This window comes from Lissotriton vulgaris, chromosome 4_1 (assembly GCF_964263255.1).
Source record: "Lissotriton vulgaris chromosome 4_1, aLisVul1.2, whole genome shotgun sequence".
NCBI lineage: Eukaryota > Metazoa > Chordata > Amphibia > Caudata > Salamandridae > Lissotriton > Lissotriton vulgaris.
In genome coordinates, this window is record NC_141691.1 from 1,893,311,223 (window position 1) to 1,893,330,890 (window position 19,668).

The following is a 19,668-nucleotide window of genomic DNA, read 5'->3' on the forward strand; positions in this document are numbered from 1 at the left end:
AAATATACATTGTACACTATTAGAAAGTACAGTCGCTTAACATAAAAGTAGCTTGAACATTTGAACAGCGTTTCTCTTTGTTGGCACATGAGGTCAAGCTGTGCAACTGGGCAAGAGTTCCGGGGAGGAGGGGACAAGCATGCTGGGGAGCCAGGTTCGAATCTTGGTCGGCTGAACATCACAAAGTTCAAATCAAAGACATCGGAAAAAACATGCAGAAGTCAAGCATCCTTTAAATGCGTGCAGCCAGGGAAATGAGCTATTAAATAATAAAAGTTTAAGTAGCTGTGCATGCTACCAGAAAAATATTTCTCCCTTCAAATACTGCAGCGAAAGCACGCTTTCAATGGGCAAAGAAAAAGTGTGATTAAATTATCAAAAAAGCAGCCGTGCATGCTGGCAGAAAAACAATTCTTCAAATGCATTGGCGAAAGTATGCAAACATTAGTTTAAAGGAGTCCCCAGCCTTAACCTAATAAAAGAAGTTCCAGCCATGGAAGGTGACGAGAATTTGGGCCACAGGATACGAATTAGAAAAACACACCCAAAAGAAAAGGAAATCGAATGCTACAACCAATAGAAACGAAGGAAATCTAAAGTGACAAGCATTTGCACAAATAAGAAGTGAATGCTGGATGTAAGCCCCTTTTAAGATATATTGAATATAATAGATTTCACAGGCACAGCGCGAAATCTAAAAATTGGCATTTAGATGTTAGAGGGCAGCCGAGAGCCAACATTTTGGGGGAAATATATTTTGCATTTTTCATGCAAAGGAGAAACTCAAGAACAGAGGCCTGTGTCATTGTATTATGAGATCTTTATTAGTTCCAAGGAGATGAAGAAAGAGAATTTTATTAGTCTAATGTACGTGTGTCCTTGTGCGTGTGTTTGCGTCTGCTCACAGTAAATAGCACGTAGGACCCAGCTACAGTTTTGGGGGTAGGCTCAGATTCTGTATGTACCTATACACCATCCAGGGGAAAACTCTGAATAGAAATCGTTTCCTGGGTCCAATAAATTTCGTACCTCCTGGTATGGGTATTTAGCAGGTGCCATTCTTATGCGTATGCAAGGGGTATGGTAATTGCTATATAGATACCAATATACAACAATGCGATACCCTACTATTTTCAGAAGCCCTTGTATTCAAGGTCTTAGTGGGCCCGAAAACTTAAGACACTGAAGGAAGGAGGGGCGGACAGATGTTGCACTCTGCCCTCTTTTCCTCCAGGGATGGAAATTTCCGCTCCCTACAACACACTATGCCCAATGTCACAAGCTTGTGCACTGATTTTTCTTAGACGACGGCCTAGGGGACAGCGTGACAGATGGTCATGCTCCTGTCACGGGATTGACATGCCAGCAACATTCTTTCTAAGCTATTTCCGCTCTTTTCTAGGCTCTGTCATCTCCTGCCTTCATGCCATCTCTAAGCTGTGAAAAGCAGTGTACTTTAGGGATGACCTTGACTTACTCAGCCTTTTGGGCTTCCGTGCCAGATGTCACTGACTGGACCGCATTTCATATTTTTTTACTTATTTTATTTTTAATCGTCATTAATCTGAAGATGTATACTGTGGAACAATGGCGTTTTACATGAGGGACAGGACACTTGCATTTTTTTTTATGGAGAAATGAAGTTGGAGAATCTGTCGAATATATGTTGAAGAATTCGCAGTATATACGTAATCACCCTACACAAAGCAGGAACTTTCCCTCTGCAGTCAGCCCTGATTATTATCTACAAGACAATAAGGCCCACTCTCTGCACCATGGAGGCGGCTTCACAGATGGGGCAGATTTAAAGAACCATGCAGTGCTGCACGGTAACCACAGTGGGACATCAAGAATAGTCTAAATATTGAAACCGCTATTATAGCTTTTAATTTACTTTTCTAACACGTTCTACACCAAGGTTAGCAGTGGGTGGCTTTGGCTGCACAGAAACAGGGACCGATGTTCACAATCTCATTAAATTTGAAATCTTTTGGGGGTCTATAATGCGCCTTTCGCCAACTGCGGACACTGTATTTCACACCTATGGCACTATGGAACAGAGGAAGAGACACCAAGTTAATTAAATAAGAAATACCTAGAAAGCTCCTATTAATATAAGTGTCTGCTTTAAAATGCTTGTTTTCCTGCATCTCAAAGGCAATGCTTATCTTTCAATTGGTGACTCCATAAAAACCCAACTACTCCGTTATCCCTGTCCTTCTTGACATCCAAAGGTAGATCCTGGAATCTTGTCCCGCTGCAGACCCACATCTGGCCTGTTTGGCATTGCGAAAACACTGGGCGTGATGGTGCACTCTCCAGTCTTGTCATATCTGGCTTATGCCAAGGGATGGAAACAGCAACACTAGGGCTGCGTTATTTATAGAGCGCAATGCCAGGTGGTCACTGTGCATTGGTACAAATAGATACCGCTGTGTGAAACACTGGTGTGTCATAACCTCGCAATATTACATTTTCCTGTTCGTATGAGGCATAGCAGTTACAAAACTCAGTGGGAGTTTCAACTCCAATCAAAATGAACCTAAGTATCATGGTAGAGGTTTTACAACCCATTAAGAGGCAATATGTGTGTGTACATGCTACTAGAGGTCTCGGTGCCTTTGATAGCATTGTCTTGGCTGCTGCTAAACCAGTTGGCAGAGACCATTGGAATGGGTTCGGTTCCATCCTGAAAAATCTCAGACACCAAGTGAAACCTGGCCCGTTTGTCTAAAAGGCAGCAGTATCATCAGTGGGGTTCACCAGGGAGCAGCCCTCTCACTGGTGTACTCAAATAACTACATGGCCCTATTGGCATGCATCAACAAGAGCACACCCACGCAACAATACCCATTCACACCATACAGGATACATAAGGGAGGATCCAATGTGGCAATGTATTGTAGACATGTCCAACACTGGATTCACCATAACTGTATGCAATTTAATGGCTTGAAGGAAGAAATCCTGCACACGTGTCGAGTGGATCAAATATTTCTGAAATTCCTCGAGAAGCAAGAAAGCTCAGTGAGGTAAACGCTCATCACTTGGATCACTACAACACTGACTCAGATTTCCATTCCTCCTGAGTCAGTCCATTGAGTAATATTAACTAGGGTAAGATTACAACTATTTACAATGCTTGGAAAAAACTGAGGACGAGGTAATATTTATTATTATTTAGCTAAAGAGTGTAGATAACAGATAATTTCTGTTGTTTTCTTACAACCCGTTAACAAAACATGGTCCTAAAAATGGGCTTCATTATCTTTGCTAGTTAGGGGCTTTTACCCCTGTGCTAGTTAAGTCTCAAATTTCCATGATACTTGCAGCAGCAACACCACTCCTGACTACTTATCCCTGGCGCTCCCAGCCAAAACACGAATCAAGCTTCTGAGAGGGCATAACTCTCAAGCATGGTTCTCATTCGATCATTGATGTCACATCCAATGCCTGTGGTAATGGACCTTGGTTGGATGCAAACAAAAGAGAAATCACCACTAAACACATTGGGCCTTATTTACAACCATAAATTCAGTCGTAAGTATAGGTTTATAACCAAAATTATCTTTTTTACTCCTGTCAGGAATTCACAAAATGATTCTTGATACGCATAAGCCAATTTACATGTGTGTGTAAATCTTAGCCATGTGTGTGGAGTTCTTCACACTCGTAAATCCCAAAGAAAGAGTGGTAAAATGGGTTTTCTTAGGCATGAGTAGTCTTTGAAGTGTGTGAACCCCCAAAAACATGGACGATGTTAACACTGTCAAACTGCTCTCATTCCCCTTTCCACCTTGAAAGGAATGGATTTTTAATTGCAGGCCAGTACTGGTGCAAATACATCCCTTTCCAGCCTTCCAGGGTGGAAATCAGAATGTATCACACCCAGATTTGACAGGGGGGTATGGCAGAGTTTTGCAGCAGTGAAAACAAATCACCAAGGAGGGAAAAAAGGGACTCTCATTTGCACGGGGGATTCTATTCCCTCCTGATAATGATTTACAGTACTTTTTCATGTAATCTTACATGTATTTGTGAAATTGTCCCCAAAACATCTGAAATGGACAATTACATTGGAAAATTCATGAAATAGTCACATACAGTTAATATAAACTGAAAAGAATGTGGCTTGGTTGCACTTTTACTAACAAAGAGTTTGACATTTTTGGGCTGATTCACAAAGGCACGGAAGAGTAAGTGAATTAGTACTCCTTTACTACTTCCCATACCCATGAATGCTTTTGTTAATAAGGCTTGTTGTGTGGAGTTCTCTGCATTGGATAACTGTTCATGGTGGGAATAGGATCCAGTGGAGAATGCCACATGACATTTCCAGAATTACCACACACAAATCAAAGGAGAAAGAGGTCGCTCTTCTAATCCACCCTCCTGGACCACTAAACTCACACACAAAGAAAGGAAAAGGTGGACATAGAAATATCTAGTGCGGGTGTCACACAGGAAAAACACAAAGCTTGTTAAAATGACCCTCACCCACTAGTAGAGGCATGCTTCATCGTAGAACTTGCTAACAACATCACTGCGCAGACTAATGCCTGTGATGGAGCAAAGGGTTTGGGAAGACAATACTGTGATTATAACTAGTTTGAGAGAGTCCTTAAGTACCTTTATTCATGGACCTCTTGGCAAGGATTAAAAGATTAATGATGGTGATGAAACGGGGGAACTATTACCCCTTCGTCCCTCCTGTCTGCAGACTGTCAACATGTTTCAGCTGCCTCAATTGGGTCAATCGGCCTTCCTCGGGACTACAGACCCCACAATGACATTATCACCCTACCTGGAGCTTCCGTTCAGGGAGAGATAACCAATTCGGTTATCATGACTTAGCATGACATTCACTCTCATTTAAAAAAATGAGAACCCATTCAATCATGGTTCCATAAACAATGGTTAGAGCCCTTTATTACCAGTGGTGCAACCAAAATGCAAAATCTCTCACTCCATGCAATAATAATAGTGAATGCAGGTATTCCAACACCACATTCAAGCCCTACACGTGTGGTGAAGAAATAGGAACAAATGAAAAGTTAAAATACGCTTACCAAGTTTTACTTTTCCATCCTCCGAAACTGGTGTGCTCACGGGAGCATCTCCCTGTAGTCACACACTATTTACACAAGGAAAACAGTCACATTATTCAAAATCCAACACAGTTCTTTGCGGGGTATATAGTTGTATCATAGTACATATTCTGCGTCCTAGAAAGAAACAATTACCCGCATACTCGTTTCATCAAAGAGGCCTTCAGTCCATATCAGGGATGTCTAAAGTGCCCATCCTATTTTTCATAATTCCTAAAAGGGACATCAACACACAGACGGATATAATCGTGTGGTAAATGTAACCCCCAGGAGTCCTGCCCTTGGCCAAACCATTCTCCCTCTGACTCCTCAAAGGAACCATACCTACGTGCTCAAGGGTACAATGCTGCCATATGTGCTGCTTGCCTCGGCTTGAGGTACCCCTGGATCCAGATCAAACATACAGATTCTGACTCAGACAATGTTATTTACTTGATCTGGTGCCCATGTTACCACCTCTTCGTAAGTATTATGGCCCGTAAACTAACGTTCAGAATTATGGAACATAAAATTAGCATCAGGTGTCAGAAAACTATGACCAAATTCACAACACACATATTTATTGGACAGTATTGGATAAGCCCAATATCCCTGGCACTATTAAGGATGTAAAAAACTTCCTTTTGATACGAGAACAGAAGTTGATCTATCTGGTCCATAGTAATGAGTTTGGCATCAACGATGACATTCCTTGCCGGCTACCTAATAGACTTTAATTGTTGGGTGGAGCTACTTGCTAATTAGATCCCTTTGAGTGAGGAAGCTACTGCTTTCGTACAGAGCACTTTGAGAACAGTTGGAAGCTGGTAGTATCATAATTTCCGATCCTCTGCGATTTCCAATGAAGCTGGTGAAGAACCCTTCTATGAGTTTTGATAGATTAGGTATAAGTATACAACCTAATCCATAGGCAAGCGGTTCCCTCCGATTGTTACATCAGAATTGTGTCTACAGGGCCCCCTTGATAGTTGGTGGTGGATTTTTCCTCTTGCCTGAGCCGTCTCTGTGCTGCCCCACAGGGATCACGTGACCGGAGAACGGGGTCATGTGATCTGGAGTGAGTGGATGTAGCTGAGAGACAGTGGGAAGCCAGCACCTACAAGGTGAGATGAGTGGCACATATGGGCAGGGTCATACCCTTGAGGATGTGAGTACAGCTGCCTTGAGGAACCAGGGGGAGAATGGTTTAGCCAAGGGCTGGACTTCTTGGGAGTTACAGTCTGATACAGGCACCAGGCAAATGGGAGTAGCATACTGGTCCTCAGCTTTTTAGAGCCCCAGGTTAATCGGGGTTCCCACTGGCTCAAATTTACCAGGCGATACCATCAATACTGTGTTGACGGGAGAAGCCCTTATGGAATTATGGAAAGTAAGCAGTCACTTTAGACATCTGAGATACGGATTGAAGGCGACTGTGGTGAACCACGTAAGAAAGCAATTGAATTGATCTGGGGCACACTACGCTGTACTATGATACAACTACATACCTCACAAAGACTGTGCTGGATTTTGAATAATGTGATTGTTGTCATTGTGTAAATAGTGTGTGACAACAGGGAGATGCTCCTGATTGAACACCAATTTCAGAGGATGGAACAGTGAAACTTGGTAAGCATATTTTAACATTTGATTTGTCCCTATTTCTTCACCACCCATGGGTGGGGCATGAGTGTTGTGTTGGAATACCTGCATTCATTATTATTTTTGCATGAAGTAAGAGATTTAGCAATTTGGTTGTGCCTTGGAAATAAAGGGCTATGACCATCGTTTAAGGAACCATGATTGAATCGGTTCTCCTTTTTTAAATTAGGGTGAGTGTCTTACTAAGTGAGGGAAAACACATTGTTTGTCCACTTATGTGTTATGTGCCATTGCAGGAGTATCCCAAAGGTGATTACTAATAAAAAACAGAATTGACTCTCTCTCCCTGACCAGAAGTTCCAGGTAGGGTAATACTGTCATTGTGGGATCTGTAGTCCTGAGGAAGGCCGGTTGACCCCTTTTGGTAATATGAGGCAGGCAAAATATGTTGACAATCTACAGACAGGAGGGATGAAGGGGTAATAGTTCCCCCTTTTCATCATTCTTTCTTAATCTTTTCATCCTAAACAGGAGGTCCATGAACAAAGGTACTTAGGGACTCTTTCAAGCTAGTTCTAATCACAGTTTTGCTGTAGTGCTGCCCAAAAGATCCCCTAACGAATGTGTATGTATTGTCTTCCCTATACCGATGCTCCATCCCAGGCATTGGTCTGCGCAGGGATGTTGTTAGCAAGCCCTACGATGAAGCATGCCACTACTAGTGGGTGAGTGTAATTTTAACAAGCGTTGTGTTTTTCCTGTGTGGCCCCCGCACTAGATATTTTTATGTCCTCCTATTCCATTTTTTTGTGGGTAACTCTCGAGAAAAACACCTGGAGACATGCAGCAGGCGCAGCTTTCAGTGCTTATTCAATGTTATTCAATACTTTTTTTTTAATTCCAGAAAGTAGTAAATCTACATAGATGTAAAGCAGGGAATGCATATTTACTATTATGCTTTGTGAATTGGGCCTTCTGTTTGGTATTCATACTGCTTTGCATGGAAAACCTCTCGCTTTCCTCCCAAGGTTGTCTATTTCTATGATCCGGCCTATTACATGATATGAAACCCCTGTAGGAGGAACCCAGTCTGCAACGTCCAAAGGTCAAGTCTTTAAAAAACCCTCCCGTAGCACCTGTGATTCAATCAGACACCATAAGATTGCCTGAAGCAGGCACGGCCTGTGCCGGGCATTATACTGGGGCGGTGACGTCAGGCAGGGGAGGGTCAGGGTGGGGGGTTGTAAAATGCCGGATATGGACCATTAGAGGTAAGTACCCATAAAAATAAATAAAACGAATTTTGTTGCCCACGCTGCATCGCCAAATGTGATGCAGTGTGGGCAACGAAATTCGTTTTATTTATTTTATCAGTACTTACCTGTAATGGTCCATATCCCGCATTTTACAACCCCCCCCACCCTGACCCTCCCCTGCCTGACATAACCGCCCCAGTATAACGCCCGGCACGGGCCGGGCTTGGCCCGAAGATATTTAAAAGACACAGCTCTACTGTATCATCTGTGAACCCAACATGACCAAATCCCCATGGTTTCCTCCCAGCAAACCTGGATAAAGTGCACCACAAGTCCCTAGATTCTTAACATCCGTAGGCCGGTAAATGCCTAAAACTAATCCCCCTACTACTCCTGCACCAGCACAACATAACGTGCAAGACTGCGAAGATCTTTTTTTCATCAACACAAATGGTTTTCCATCATAATCATCTAAAGAAAGGAGGCTTAAAGGCCAGAAAGTCACATCTTGGCCCATGACAAACTGTTTTGGCTGGCAGTTATTACGTTTAATTTCTCTTTTCTTTCCTCCAGGAGCTAAGAAAAGGCTGAAAAGTGACACCCTTTATCTGGGTTGTAGCACACTATATCCATATTATAACAGTCTTCCTTCCTTGCTTCTTTCCTTCATTTCTTCATCATTTGCCATAAATATGTATCAATGGATTATTGACATTTTATCAAATGCATGGTAAACAGATTATTTCACAATATCTATAAACATTGAAGTACAATAGTCATTATATTTCATGTGAAACTGTACAGTTATTATGGAAGAATTGGATTACATTCTCTTACCCTTCATCATCTCTCACATGGACATGTTTAAATGTCTGTTAACAAACTGAACTAAATTCTAATATAGTGTTCCTGCTGTCCACAAGGTACCACTGTGTATAGCTTCAGTTATTACATGTGGAAAATCACTGCATGATCAAGTTTGGATTAATCCTAATCGATAAAAACGGTGAGAAAACAAGGAAAGCCAAGATATATTTTTCATAAGATTTTTGAGAAAAAAATAACCATAAGGCATGCTTGTATAGCTTAAATCCAGAACCTTTCCCTATGTGCTGAGATCTGCTGTGCAGAGAAGGACAGAATAAATTAAACATAATCCATGCCTTGTGAACAGGACTGGTGAACACATCCAGTGAAGAGCAAATTAGGCAAAATCCGGCCCTTTATTTAGTTCATCTGCAGAGTGAAACTTAGAAGAAAAGACGACCAGGTCCCCTCTGCAGATAAATTAGAAAAAAAATCGCATTTCTTGCAGAAGCACAGGTAAAAGGCTGTGTACATATTGAATGTGGCATCCCAGAACTCTAAAACGTTGCCCTTGTAGGTGTGGGATACCCAGAATGATTCTGACTGACTGAAAGCAGCCAATCAGAATGCTCCTCCCATAGAGCTCTTTGCACCAATGTGAATAGGGTCATCTATTAGAGCCCGAAAGTGGATAGCCAGTCAAAACAGCCCAAATGTTGTTGAATCATGGCCCATATGCCCATGAATCATGAACAATTTATTCCTCTAGTTTCCCTAGTGTTTTAGCCAAATGTAGGTAAATGCATTCACACAGAATTGCAAATTCATGGCGTGATTCACATCCTCAAGCCAAGGTAACAGTACTCAGTGGGAAAGATCAAACATATTTCACTGGTGCATAACAATTATGCGCTGGTGCTGGGGAGTTTTAATTCATCACTAAATCAACTTTTGCACTAATTGCATTGAGCACAAGAACATTATGCGCAAGATAATTGATTTTGAGTTTGACATTGATTGTTGGTGCAAAACTGCCCAGCACCAGAGCACAATCGATGCAAGATTGTATGGCAACAGTTACAGATTTGGCGGGAATCCCATGCTTTACATAGACAGTTTTCAAATAGTCTCTTATTACATGACATGAATGCGTGAATGCCAAACAGATGCTACTTTGACTACTACAAATGCTGTTATGGAATAAAAAATAATCATCGCCTCCGTATACCTCTGAGGAGGAAGATGTTCCTAAATTCTGCATATAAGGGTGACCTTTCGTGAAGACAGTATTATGGCAATCAATGAGATTCTCCTCTTTGTATTTACCTGGAAGAAGGAAGTAAACTTTGGATAGCCGTGATAAAGACAAGAACAATAAAAGAACACACCAAGTTTGACTTGAACACTTCGTCCCTCATTTGAGAATACTGAAATACAAAAACAAATATTAATTGTTTGCAACATTGCACGTGGCTTAAACATAAATTATGCTTTAAACATAGGTACTGGGAAATTAGCAAGAAAATCTGGTACATGACAGGGTCTTAAAAAAACGAAACTTTAGGGAAATAAACCCACACAACACACCATCACAAAGTGAGCTAAAGCCAAAATACAATTAATTGCCGTTATAACTATTGCTTGTCGTGCTTGGCTTGTGTTGCAACAATTGGGCATGGTCTAATGGAGAACAGAGGAAAACACACATCGCAGCGATTGTATTACGGTGAGACAACCATTTTGAATTGTAACATCAGTAATCTCAGAGGCAACAAATGCTCTTTCTTTCGAACTTTTGCTTCCCTGTCCAAAGGACACATGTTTGTCAACGTATTGAGATTCAATTTAAAGAAGATCTATAAGCACACAACTTCTTGTGTGGGCACAAATTAAATTATGCAAAAATGTACCCTGGGTCATATCTAATTTTGGTGCAACATTGCAGTGGCACTGAGGCCCAGAGTCCTGATGGGCCATTGAACCATGGGCATTGCTGTGTTTTACTACCTTAACAGCAGCAAAAGGGGACATTTTTCTTGCTTGCACCAGTGCCCATAGCATCCTTGCTAAGCTACTGCATTTGCCTCTTCATAAAGTCTCTATTTGGGATGGGCCGTGCAAAGGACTGGCACAGATATAGTGTCAGACACATTTCACAATTTACAGAGTGGTATGCTAGGCTAGTGGGATACCTCAACAGCCGCCTCAACTTCTACGCTCCCACACGCCAGCTTCGATCGACTGGCCACACCCTCGCCGCCGTCCCCCGCTTCCGAAGAGCCACCAGAGGGGGAAGGTCCTTCTCCTACCTGGCCGCCAAGACTTGGAACTCCCTCCCGACCCACCTCCGCCTGACCCAGGACCACCTCGCCTTCAGGAAGCAGCTTCAGACCTGGCTGTTCGAGCAGTAGCGGACCCCCCTCCCCTAGCGCTTTGAGACCCTCCTGGTGAGTAGCGCGCTATATAAATGCTCTGATTGATTGATTGATAGTGCTATTCCACCCCCTTCTTTCACACAATAGTTTCTGATCTGATGCGGACGTGTAGCATATGCAGACAAGGGACAGTGATGTCTCCTGTCCACATTGTCAAACCAAGAACACCAACAATCATTGGTGTAAATCATCACATCTACACCCATATATCGGGGTTAGGAATCTAACGCTGACCATTGTCTATTGTAGAGCTCTTTAAGGCCCTCATTTCCTGATATACTGCAGAGTCGTTGAGCAGAACATTTCAGTAGATCCCAAAGAAACAATTTATAAAAAAGAAGTGCAATTTCGCCTAGAAGAATAAGAAGGTTATATTTGTGACCTATGTAAGATGCTCCACCACTCGTAAGCCAGCCACAAGGGGGCCAGATTGTTTAAGGACCCTGTTAGTTGATCGGTTAGATGGTAGAGTCAGAAAACCTTTTTAAAGTAGCCAGCAATGTTGCCATAATGTCCCAAGTGCACAAAATTCAAGTGTTTGAAATTACACTCCTCCTCATAACAAAAGTGACAGCAAGTACGACTTTGAAGGCAGGCGTGATACACATGCGTTTTAGTCTGAAAGCCTTGTATAGGTTTCCTGAAGAGGAGTATGTTTTGTATACTGATAAAAGAAAGATCCCATTAACTACTTTTCAGGACCGAGATGTGAGTAAGCCCACCAGGTTAAGAGTGACCACATATGTGACACTGCTGAAACTGGTTGATATTGAAATCCTGTCTTTGGAGCTGGAGATACATTTGATGAGGAGGAAGGGCCTCATAGGCTCGGTGTAGGTGTGAAGGAAGATTCTTTCAGATGCATTCAGCCTGACTAAAGCAAATGGGTGGGAGCAGATCTCAAAGTTCGCCAAGAATGGTAGTGTAGCCTTGGGCACTACTGTCAACAAGGAATAAGGGATTCATCCCTAATGTAGGGGGCGGGAGGGTCTAAAGGCACAAGAAAGGCGAATCCGCTATGCCAAAACGTTTCATTTATTATTGAGAAAAAATGTAAGTGTAATCCTCACTTTTACATTTTACTGGGAGTCAGTGAAGGCAGTACATCCAAAGTGTGGCATTCTTTCACCTACTGGCTTTACTTGAGAAGCAAACCAATGGTATTTGCACCGTTTTTGGATTCTCCCATATTACCTAATAAGAAGGCTCAGGTTCAACTGTTCTTTTAGTCCAGTTTCGAAGACCACTGAGGTGAGGAAGAAGATTAAAGTAAAATATTTACAAATGAGTCTCTATTGAATAACACAAGAGCTTAGTTGCTGAATTGATGACACATAAAAATAAAATCCAAAGGTTTTCATGTGGAAAAATGGTTTTCAGTAGTGTGCCATGGGGGGGACGCAATATTTTTTTTTCTAAATGTATTGGCTGTTCTCAAATACAACTTGATGGGGACATTGGAAATTTTATGACATTTCAAATGATAAAACCTTTCGATGTAAGAGAAAAACTCACAGAATATGTGTTGTGTCATAATCTTTAAGAAACAACCAAGAGCATGGAGGCTTTAAGAACTCTGACACATTAAGGAATTTCCGGCTAACTAGAGATAGTCATCAAATTCAAATCGCCCTTTCTTACTAAGAAGAAGAAGCTATCTGTGCCTCGGTGTCTCTTTCAGAGAATGTATCTGCAAATCTGCTTGAACCGGGTGGTGTTGCAGCAACTCCAGGATTATCTATGATGTATGGCATCAATGCTGCCAGCATTGGTCAGCCTGCAACAATAATGCATCCCTTTGATCATCTCTAGGTCTTAGAAGTTGCAAGAGTAACCCAGATGTCAATTTGGCTCAGAACACCACTCTATCACGAGAGTCTTTCAATGATACCTTAACAAGACACGTGATTATGCATTACTGTGGTACTGAGAACTCTCTTTACTCAGTAGTACCGAATAGTCGTAGACTTTGCATGTTCTTGCTTCCCTGCTTCAGAACAATTGTTATTTTGAAGGGTAAGTTTTCTTCTTAGAGGGTATTCTGAAGTGGGTAGTAGACATATACATGTATATCAGGTGAAGTGTCTCAAATTATAGATGTTGAACTAAAGCTGTTGCATATACAATTGAATGCCTACCATACCTGATTGCTGCAAGCAATCAGAGGTGTGTGTCAGATTTTCACATCTGCTTTTTTAGGTAGGGTTAAGATGGGCAAAAAAATGCTGACAATAGTATCAGTATTGAATCCGAACATTTGAGGAAATCTATTAACATAATGAGCTCTTTTTAGAGTGAGACTTGGCCCAGCCCCTACAAGACCTCTCTGGAAGCCTGGGAACAGCAGGAGTAACCAGAGGATGATTTTGGGACCTACAGAAAGTTAAGACTTAATTAAGTTTGAATCTCTGAAGGGCAGGTGTTGGACTTGGCCCTTTCTGCAGGGTCATCCCAGGAAGTTTTGCCTTCCTCCTGTATTTTTTTCTGACCTGTTGTTGGTGGTTTAGGACTCCGGGCACTTTACCACTGCTGATCAGTGCTAAAGTGTACATGCTCCTTTTGTAAATTGTTGTTATGGATTGGTGATTCCATAATTGGCTTATTTGATTTACTAGTCAGTCCCTAGTACAGTGCACCGTGTGTGCTCAGGGCCTGTAAATGAAATGCTGCTAGTGGGCCAGCAGCACTGGTTGTGCCACCCACATAAGCAGACTGTAAATGTAGCTCAGGCCTGCAATTGCAGTGCCTGGGTGCAGTATAATACTGGCATGACGACTTGGCAAGTGCACCCACTTGCCAGAACCCAAACCGTCCCTATTCTTACATGTTTAGTCACCCCGAAGGTAGGCCCATGGTACCCCTATGGGCAGGGTGCAGTGTGAAAGGTGGACATGCCCTGGTGTGTGTGGCATGTCCTGATAGTGAAATACTGTCAATTCTGTTTTTCACTATTGCAAAGCTATCTGTTCCCATAGGATGGAATGGGGAGTTTGATTATGACAATTTATAAGTCTAACTCCCCCTGGGAACAAAGTAGGAATATAAAAGTTTAGTATGCCTAAACTCAGAATGTTAAAATGCATCTTTTAGGTATTTTCTTGCTTATATATTGACTGTCTGGTTTTGGAGTGACAGGGGCTGGGGATGTGCAGTGGCTCCAGAGAGTCTGGATGAGTCAGCGCTAGACTGAATAGGCCTGGTCTGCATGGAGTGGTGGAAGGAGAAGCGCCTGCACCTGAATAGGGCTGTGCCTGCCTGCCACAATGATGGCTCCACCCCCTGTGGTGTGTCTGAAGTCAGGGCTCACACTGACAATGGAGGTTGATGTACACTTGCAAAGTTCCCCCAGAACTGTTTCGGACTGGGCTAAGAGTCCTGGGCCAGGAGAGAACAAAGAGATTTACTGTATAAAAAGAGGGGCCCAGACTTTTAGATTACTGCTGGGAATGAAGAGTAACCTTTGCCAAGGAGAAGAGCCGGAGTAGCTGAGGACGAATACTTCCCCTGTGCTGTTTGCTGACTGGGGTTGGCCTGCAGTGGCTACTTGCTGTCAAGGAAAGTAGAAAGGACTTTGCTGTTTGCTGTGTCTCCTGCTTGAGGAAGATCTCCAAGGGCTTGAAACTGAGCTTGCCTCCTGTTGTGAAGTCTCAGCGACACAAAGACTTCACCACCAGCTCCCCTAAACTTCCTTGCTGGGTGTTCTGACCTGCTAAGAGGTGCCTGATGTTGTTTTGGACCTCTGGAGGCTGTTGGCCGCTGGGAGCTGGGAAAGTTACGCAACTTCGAGAAGCGTGACCCATCCACACCTATTTCCTCTGCATTGCTGAAGAAATCATCGCGATTCAGAAAAGGGGGTGGTGATGAACAGAGTGTCTGAATTAAGCAGACCACTCTTACCCAGTCCAAAGATCAGGACTTGATCCATCACCGTTATTTATCTCACTGCACCATCCCAACTCAGAACCTGGCTATATGCAAATTAGTCTGTCCCTGGCCCTGTGCATCATGGGAACAGGGCAGACTAAACTACCAAGCCAATTCTTCACCAGAAAGGAGACAAGCTACCGGGGACCGGTTTCTGGCATTTTAGCCGTCTTCGGCCCGGCTTGCTTGAATCCTGATGGTGCAGTGAGAAAGGGACTCATGTCTGAGTATACCCTGCCACACCTATAGTGGCCAAAAACGATTCAGAAAAGGGGGTGGTGATGAACAGAGTGTCTGAATTAAGCAGACCACTCTTACCCAGTCCAAAGATCAGGGCTTGATCCATCACCATTATTTATCTCACTGCACCATCCCAGCTCAGAACCTGGCTATATGCAAATCTGTCTGTCCCTGGCCCAGTGCATCATGGGAACAGGGCAGACTAAACTACCAAGCCAATTCTTCACCAGAAAGGAGACAAGCTACCGGGGACCGGTTTCTGGCATTTCAGCCGTCTTCGGCCCGGCTTGCTTGAATCCTGATGGTGCAGTGAGAAAGGGACTCATGTCTGAGTATACCCTGCCACACCTATATTGGCCAAAAACGATTCAGAAAAGGGGGTGGTGATGAAATCATCGCAGCGCTTGCCCACAGCTCAAGAAATCGCTGCACACTGCATTGAGTGCCCAGATCTCCGAAGTCCGGGATCACCGCACCAATTCCAATGCAAGGACTGCTGTGCAGCTGCAAAAACCCACGCATCATCACGATCGTCGCATCGCATCGAGGCACCAAGTCTGTTGCATCGTTGGGGGATGCAGTAAGAAATCAACGCATCACCTCCCCATGCAGTAAGAAACCAATGCATCACCTCCTCTCCGATAAGGAACCGACACATCACCTCCCCTGCACAACAGTAAGGAACGGTTGCATCACCTACCCTGGAGCAAAGAACCGACGCATCACCTTCCCTGAGTGTAAGGAACTGACGCATCACCTGACCTGCAACCCTTTTTGTTTGCAAGGTACTTTGTGTGAAAAGTGGTGCATCTGCAATTTGCTTTGATATTAACTATTTCTACCATTTAAAAGTCATATTTTTATCACTGCATTGTGGATTTTTGTCGTTTTGGTCTTGTTTGGTTTAGATAAAGATTACTTATTTTTTCTAAACTGGTGTGGTAACCATTTGTAGTGTTTTCACTGTATTACTGTATGTATTCACAAATGCTTCACACACTGCCTCTGAGATAAGCCTGTCTGCTCATGCCAAGCTACCAATGAGGTGAGCAGGGGTTATTTTAGAAGTGTATCCCCCTTACCCTGACTAGGAAGAAGGGTCCCTACTTGGACAAAGGTATCTACCTCTGCCCAAATTTCTAATAGCAGGTAAACTCTTCCAGGAACATTTTGATGTAAGATAGGCTTCAGCTGGTCTTTGTGTTCAAAGTTTGGCCTCATGGATCTCCTCTTGGCTTCAGTTTTAAATTGTGCCCTGCAAAGGAATTTCAAGCCCCAAAATAGTGGCTAATTATGAAGACAAATTCTGCCAATGGGACAGGATGGCAAAGTTACCCTAAGGGCAGAGTGACATTGGCATTTACAACTTCATCAGTAACTTACAATTAACATATCCAATATCATGGAATCATAACCAGCTGTAGCACATCACCTTGGGCCGCTGGAGGAGTTTGGCTTGCAAAAAACAGCTAACTCCCAATTTCAAACTTTAATCCAGTGTGATCAGCTAGGCTTATTTGATACCCCGCTCTGTCGTGGTCGGACTCAAAGATTGCTTCATTTCTGGTCTTCTCCTACTATTGACTTATACTGTTGATTTGTGTTTTCCTTTTTATTGCATTTTTCTCCTTTTATTAAATGGCTTTGAATGTTTGTTTTATTTTTCTCTTGACCTTAATATGGTTTTGGTGCTACCTAAATACCTATCATACCTTTCTTTATAGAAAAGCCTGCTGCTTCCTGCTACTAGAGGTTAAGCCCAGGTTTCTCAGTGAAACTGTGTTTTTTTCAAAATATTTTATGTTCTGTATCATCCCTCCTCTCAAGTTAACAATCCAAAATCTCACAATAATTATTACTAATGTTTCAACAGTACATATTCTAAGATACCAAAGTTTGCAATATGTTTACGTTTATACATCCCAACAGAATAGATTTAGAATTAATATTTCAATAAGATTAAACAATACAAATACCCATTTGAAGAACGTGCAAATATGCATGCAGAGTTGGACGGTCCGTTATTATACATGCCAAGCACATGCAAGGTTAAACTTTAAAATAATATGACAGATACATTATTTTCAATTTTATAGAAAATGTATTGCAAAGTATTTAAGGATGTTAGATCACGCCTACTCTACTTTCTCTTCTCTAGGCAGGCACTATACAGAATGACTAATATCTGATTTTATTTTCCACAATCCTTTGTTTAAATCACAGTTGTAATCTTTTTTTAATTTGGTCAGTACCAGGCAATAGAAGATATCTGATTCTCTAAAGACATCAACTTTCCTGTTAAGGTCAAGCCCTATCTTCATGTTTTCTCATTGGAGAATTGAAGAAGGCATCCAACAGATAACCTTTAAGACTGGGTGCATGGTGGATTTTAGAGAAATCCACAGAAGATATATTTACATACAATGAAATCAAAAGAAATTAATTTGCAAAGTCAGAGGTAATCCTAAAACTAGCATGGATCGGAATATCCTGGGCCTAAGTTGCATCATACTCGAAAAGAATGAATCCTGGTAAAAATACCTGGAGCAAGACACTTTCAATATTCCAACTTAACCAACACAGAAAGCGCTCCTTCCACCTCTACCACTCTGAACAAAGTTTTAGGGCAACAGTGAAGTAGGATTCACTCAGACCTAAATCTCCACACATCCAGGACACCACACACGCAGTTGTGTATTCCTGTATTGTGTGATAGGGTGTAGAATATGTATTCTTGTTTATGGGCATGGTGCAGTCCTGTTGGATTGTGTCCAGTACAAAGCTGCACCATGTAGGGTTTTCATAACTTGGTCCCTTCATCTCCACATTCAATGGGATCTTAATACGAGCCTATTTCAAGTCGCCACTGATTGTGAACAGGAAAGCCATACATTACCTGAAACTCAACTCAAGCGCAGTAGTAAGAAAAAAAGTGAAGGAGTCTGGTTCTGGACCCAAAGGCCCATTTCCTGGGCTACCATAAGAACACATGTCATTCTACATGCCTACTAGAACCAACACAATTATAACAGTGGGAAATTGCATTATATGAGATCTAATAACCATATACCTATGTGAGATGTATAGACTAGATCAAGAGGTGCATTTGCTTTGGTATACCTGGTAAAATTTTTGAAATATTGCAAGGCTCAACACAGCAATCAAATCAGCTGAATAAAAGCAGAATATGAACACATTTTGGAGTTTCACTTCATGTCAGTCCAGTTGTTGCCTTTGGGAACACAAGATCACAATCTCAAAATGTTATTAAATAAAATCCACTGCGATGTGTGTTTTCATTTCCTCTAGGAATGTTCATGTAATAGGAACATTCAAGTTGCACAAGCTCATTTTTTGAACATTAGTTACAACACGTCGCACTCTTTTACACTCTGTTTTTTTTAAAATCCCCCGAAATGGGGAATGTGTGTCCAATCAGAGAGCGAGTCAATCAGCAGCACGACTACGCGTCAACAGCATGACAACGCGTCTTATGTATGGCCTTTAGCACACTTAAAATTAAAAATCCAACACGATATGGCCCTAGAGCTATCTCGCCTCCAATTCTGTGGACATTTAAGACAATTTGATTCGAAAAAGCAGCTACCAAGACCCAGCTACCTTGTGCTCCAGGCTGGAGTCTTTAAACATCAGTGAGAAAGGCTTGATATGCTCTCTTCTCAATTTATCGCCACTCCGCAAGTTGATGGTGTGTTCAATTCTCTTGTTAATTTCCTCAGGCCCAGACTGGACATGCAAAGCTTGTGCAAGATGGTTTGGAAGCAGATTTATTGAGTTTCTTGTTAGAGCAGCCAGAGTCTAGGGGAAAGCACATGCAAACAGAATAAACCTGCTAGTCCCCTCTGGTTAAAAAAATGCAATGTTTTCAGTCATGTTGCATTGCAAATTGTTACAGCATTCCATGCAATCCATTCAAGTGAAATCTACAAAACTCAAAATAATTCTACATTATACTAAGAAACACAAATAAAGATGGGTGCATTCAAGTCTTGTAGTTACATGGGCTTTGCCTTCAAGGACTTAAAAGTCAAAGTTTCTAGAGCTGAGGTGAAAAGTGGCAAAAGGACACCACATTCACCTCCACCCGCAAGAAACAAATGCATCATTTCAAGGTAGATACAGCATGAGGCTAATACAGGAGAAATTACAAACCAGGGCTGGCCTCGTCCAGTCATCTGATAGCAAGATCTATTTAGGTTTTCAGAATGAACGACGAAGCAAATAATGTCCAAAGAAAATCATTTTATGCAACTTGACCCCATAACTGTTTATTGCGGAAATCCTGGACACGTGGTG

General features: G+C 42.2%; 1 protein-coding gene across 1 annotated transcript in view; it reads right to left on the reverse strand.

Annotated features, from left to right (window-relative positions):
• Positions 1 to 19,668, reverse strand: part of ADCY8 (adenylate cyclase 8) — a 1,172,958-nt gene that overhangs the window by 311,319 nt on the left and 841,971 nt on the right. The window contains exons 8-9 of the mRNA XM_086966223.1: positions 18,973 to 19,170; positions 10,079 to 10,179 (exon numbers count right to left, since the gene is read on the reverse strand). Coding sequence (XP_086822349.1) covers positions 10,079 to 10,179; positions 18,973 to 19,170 — 299 coding nt within the window. The remainder of the gene's footprint in view (positions 1 to 10,078; positions 10,180 to 18,972; positions 19,171 to 19,668) is intronic.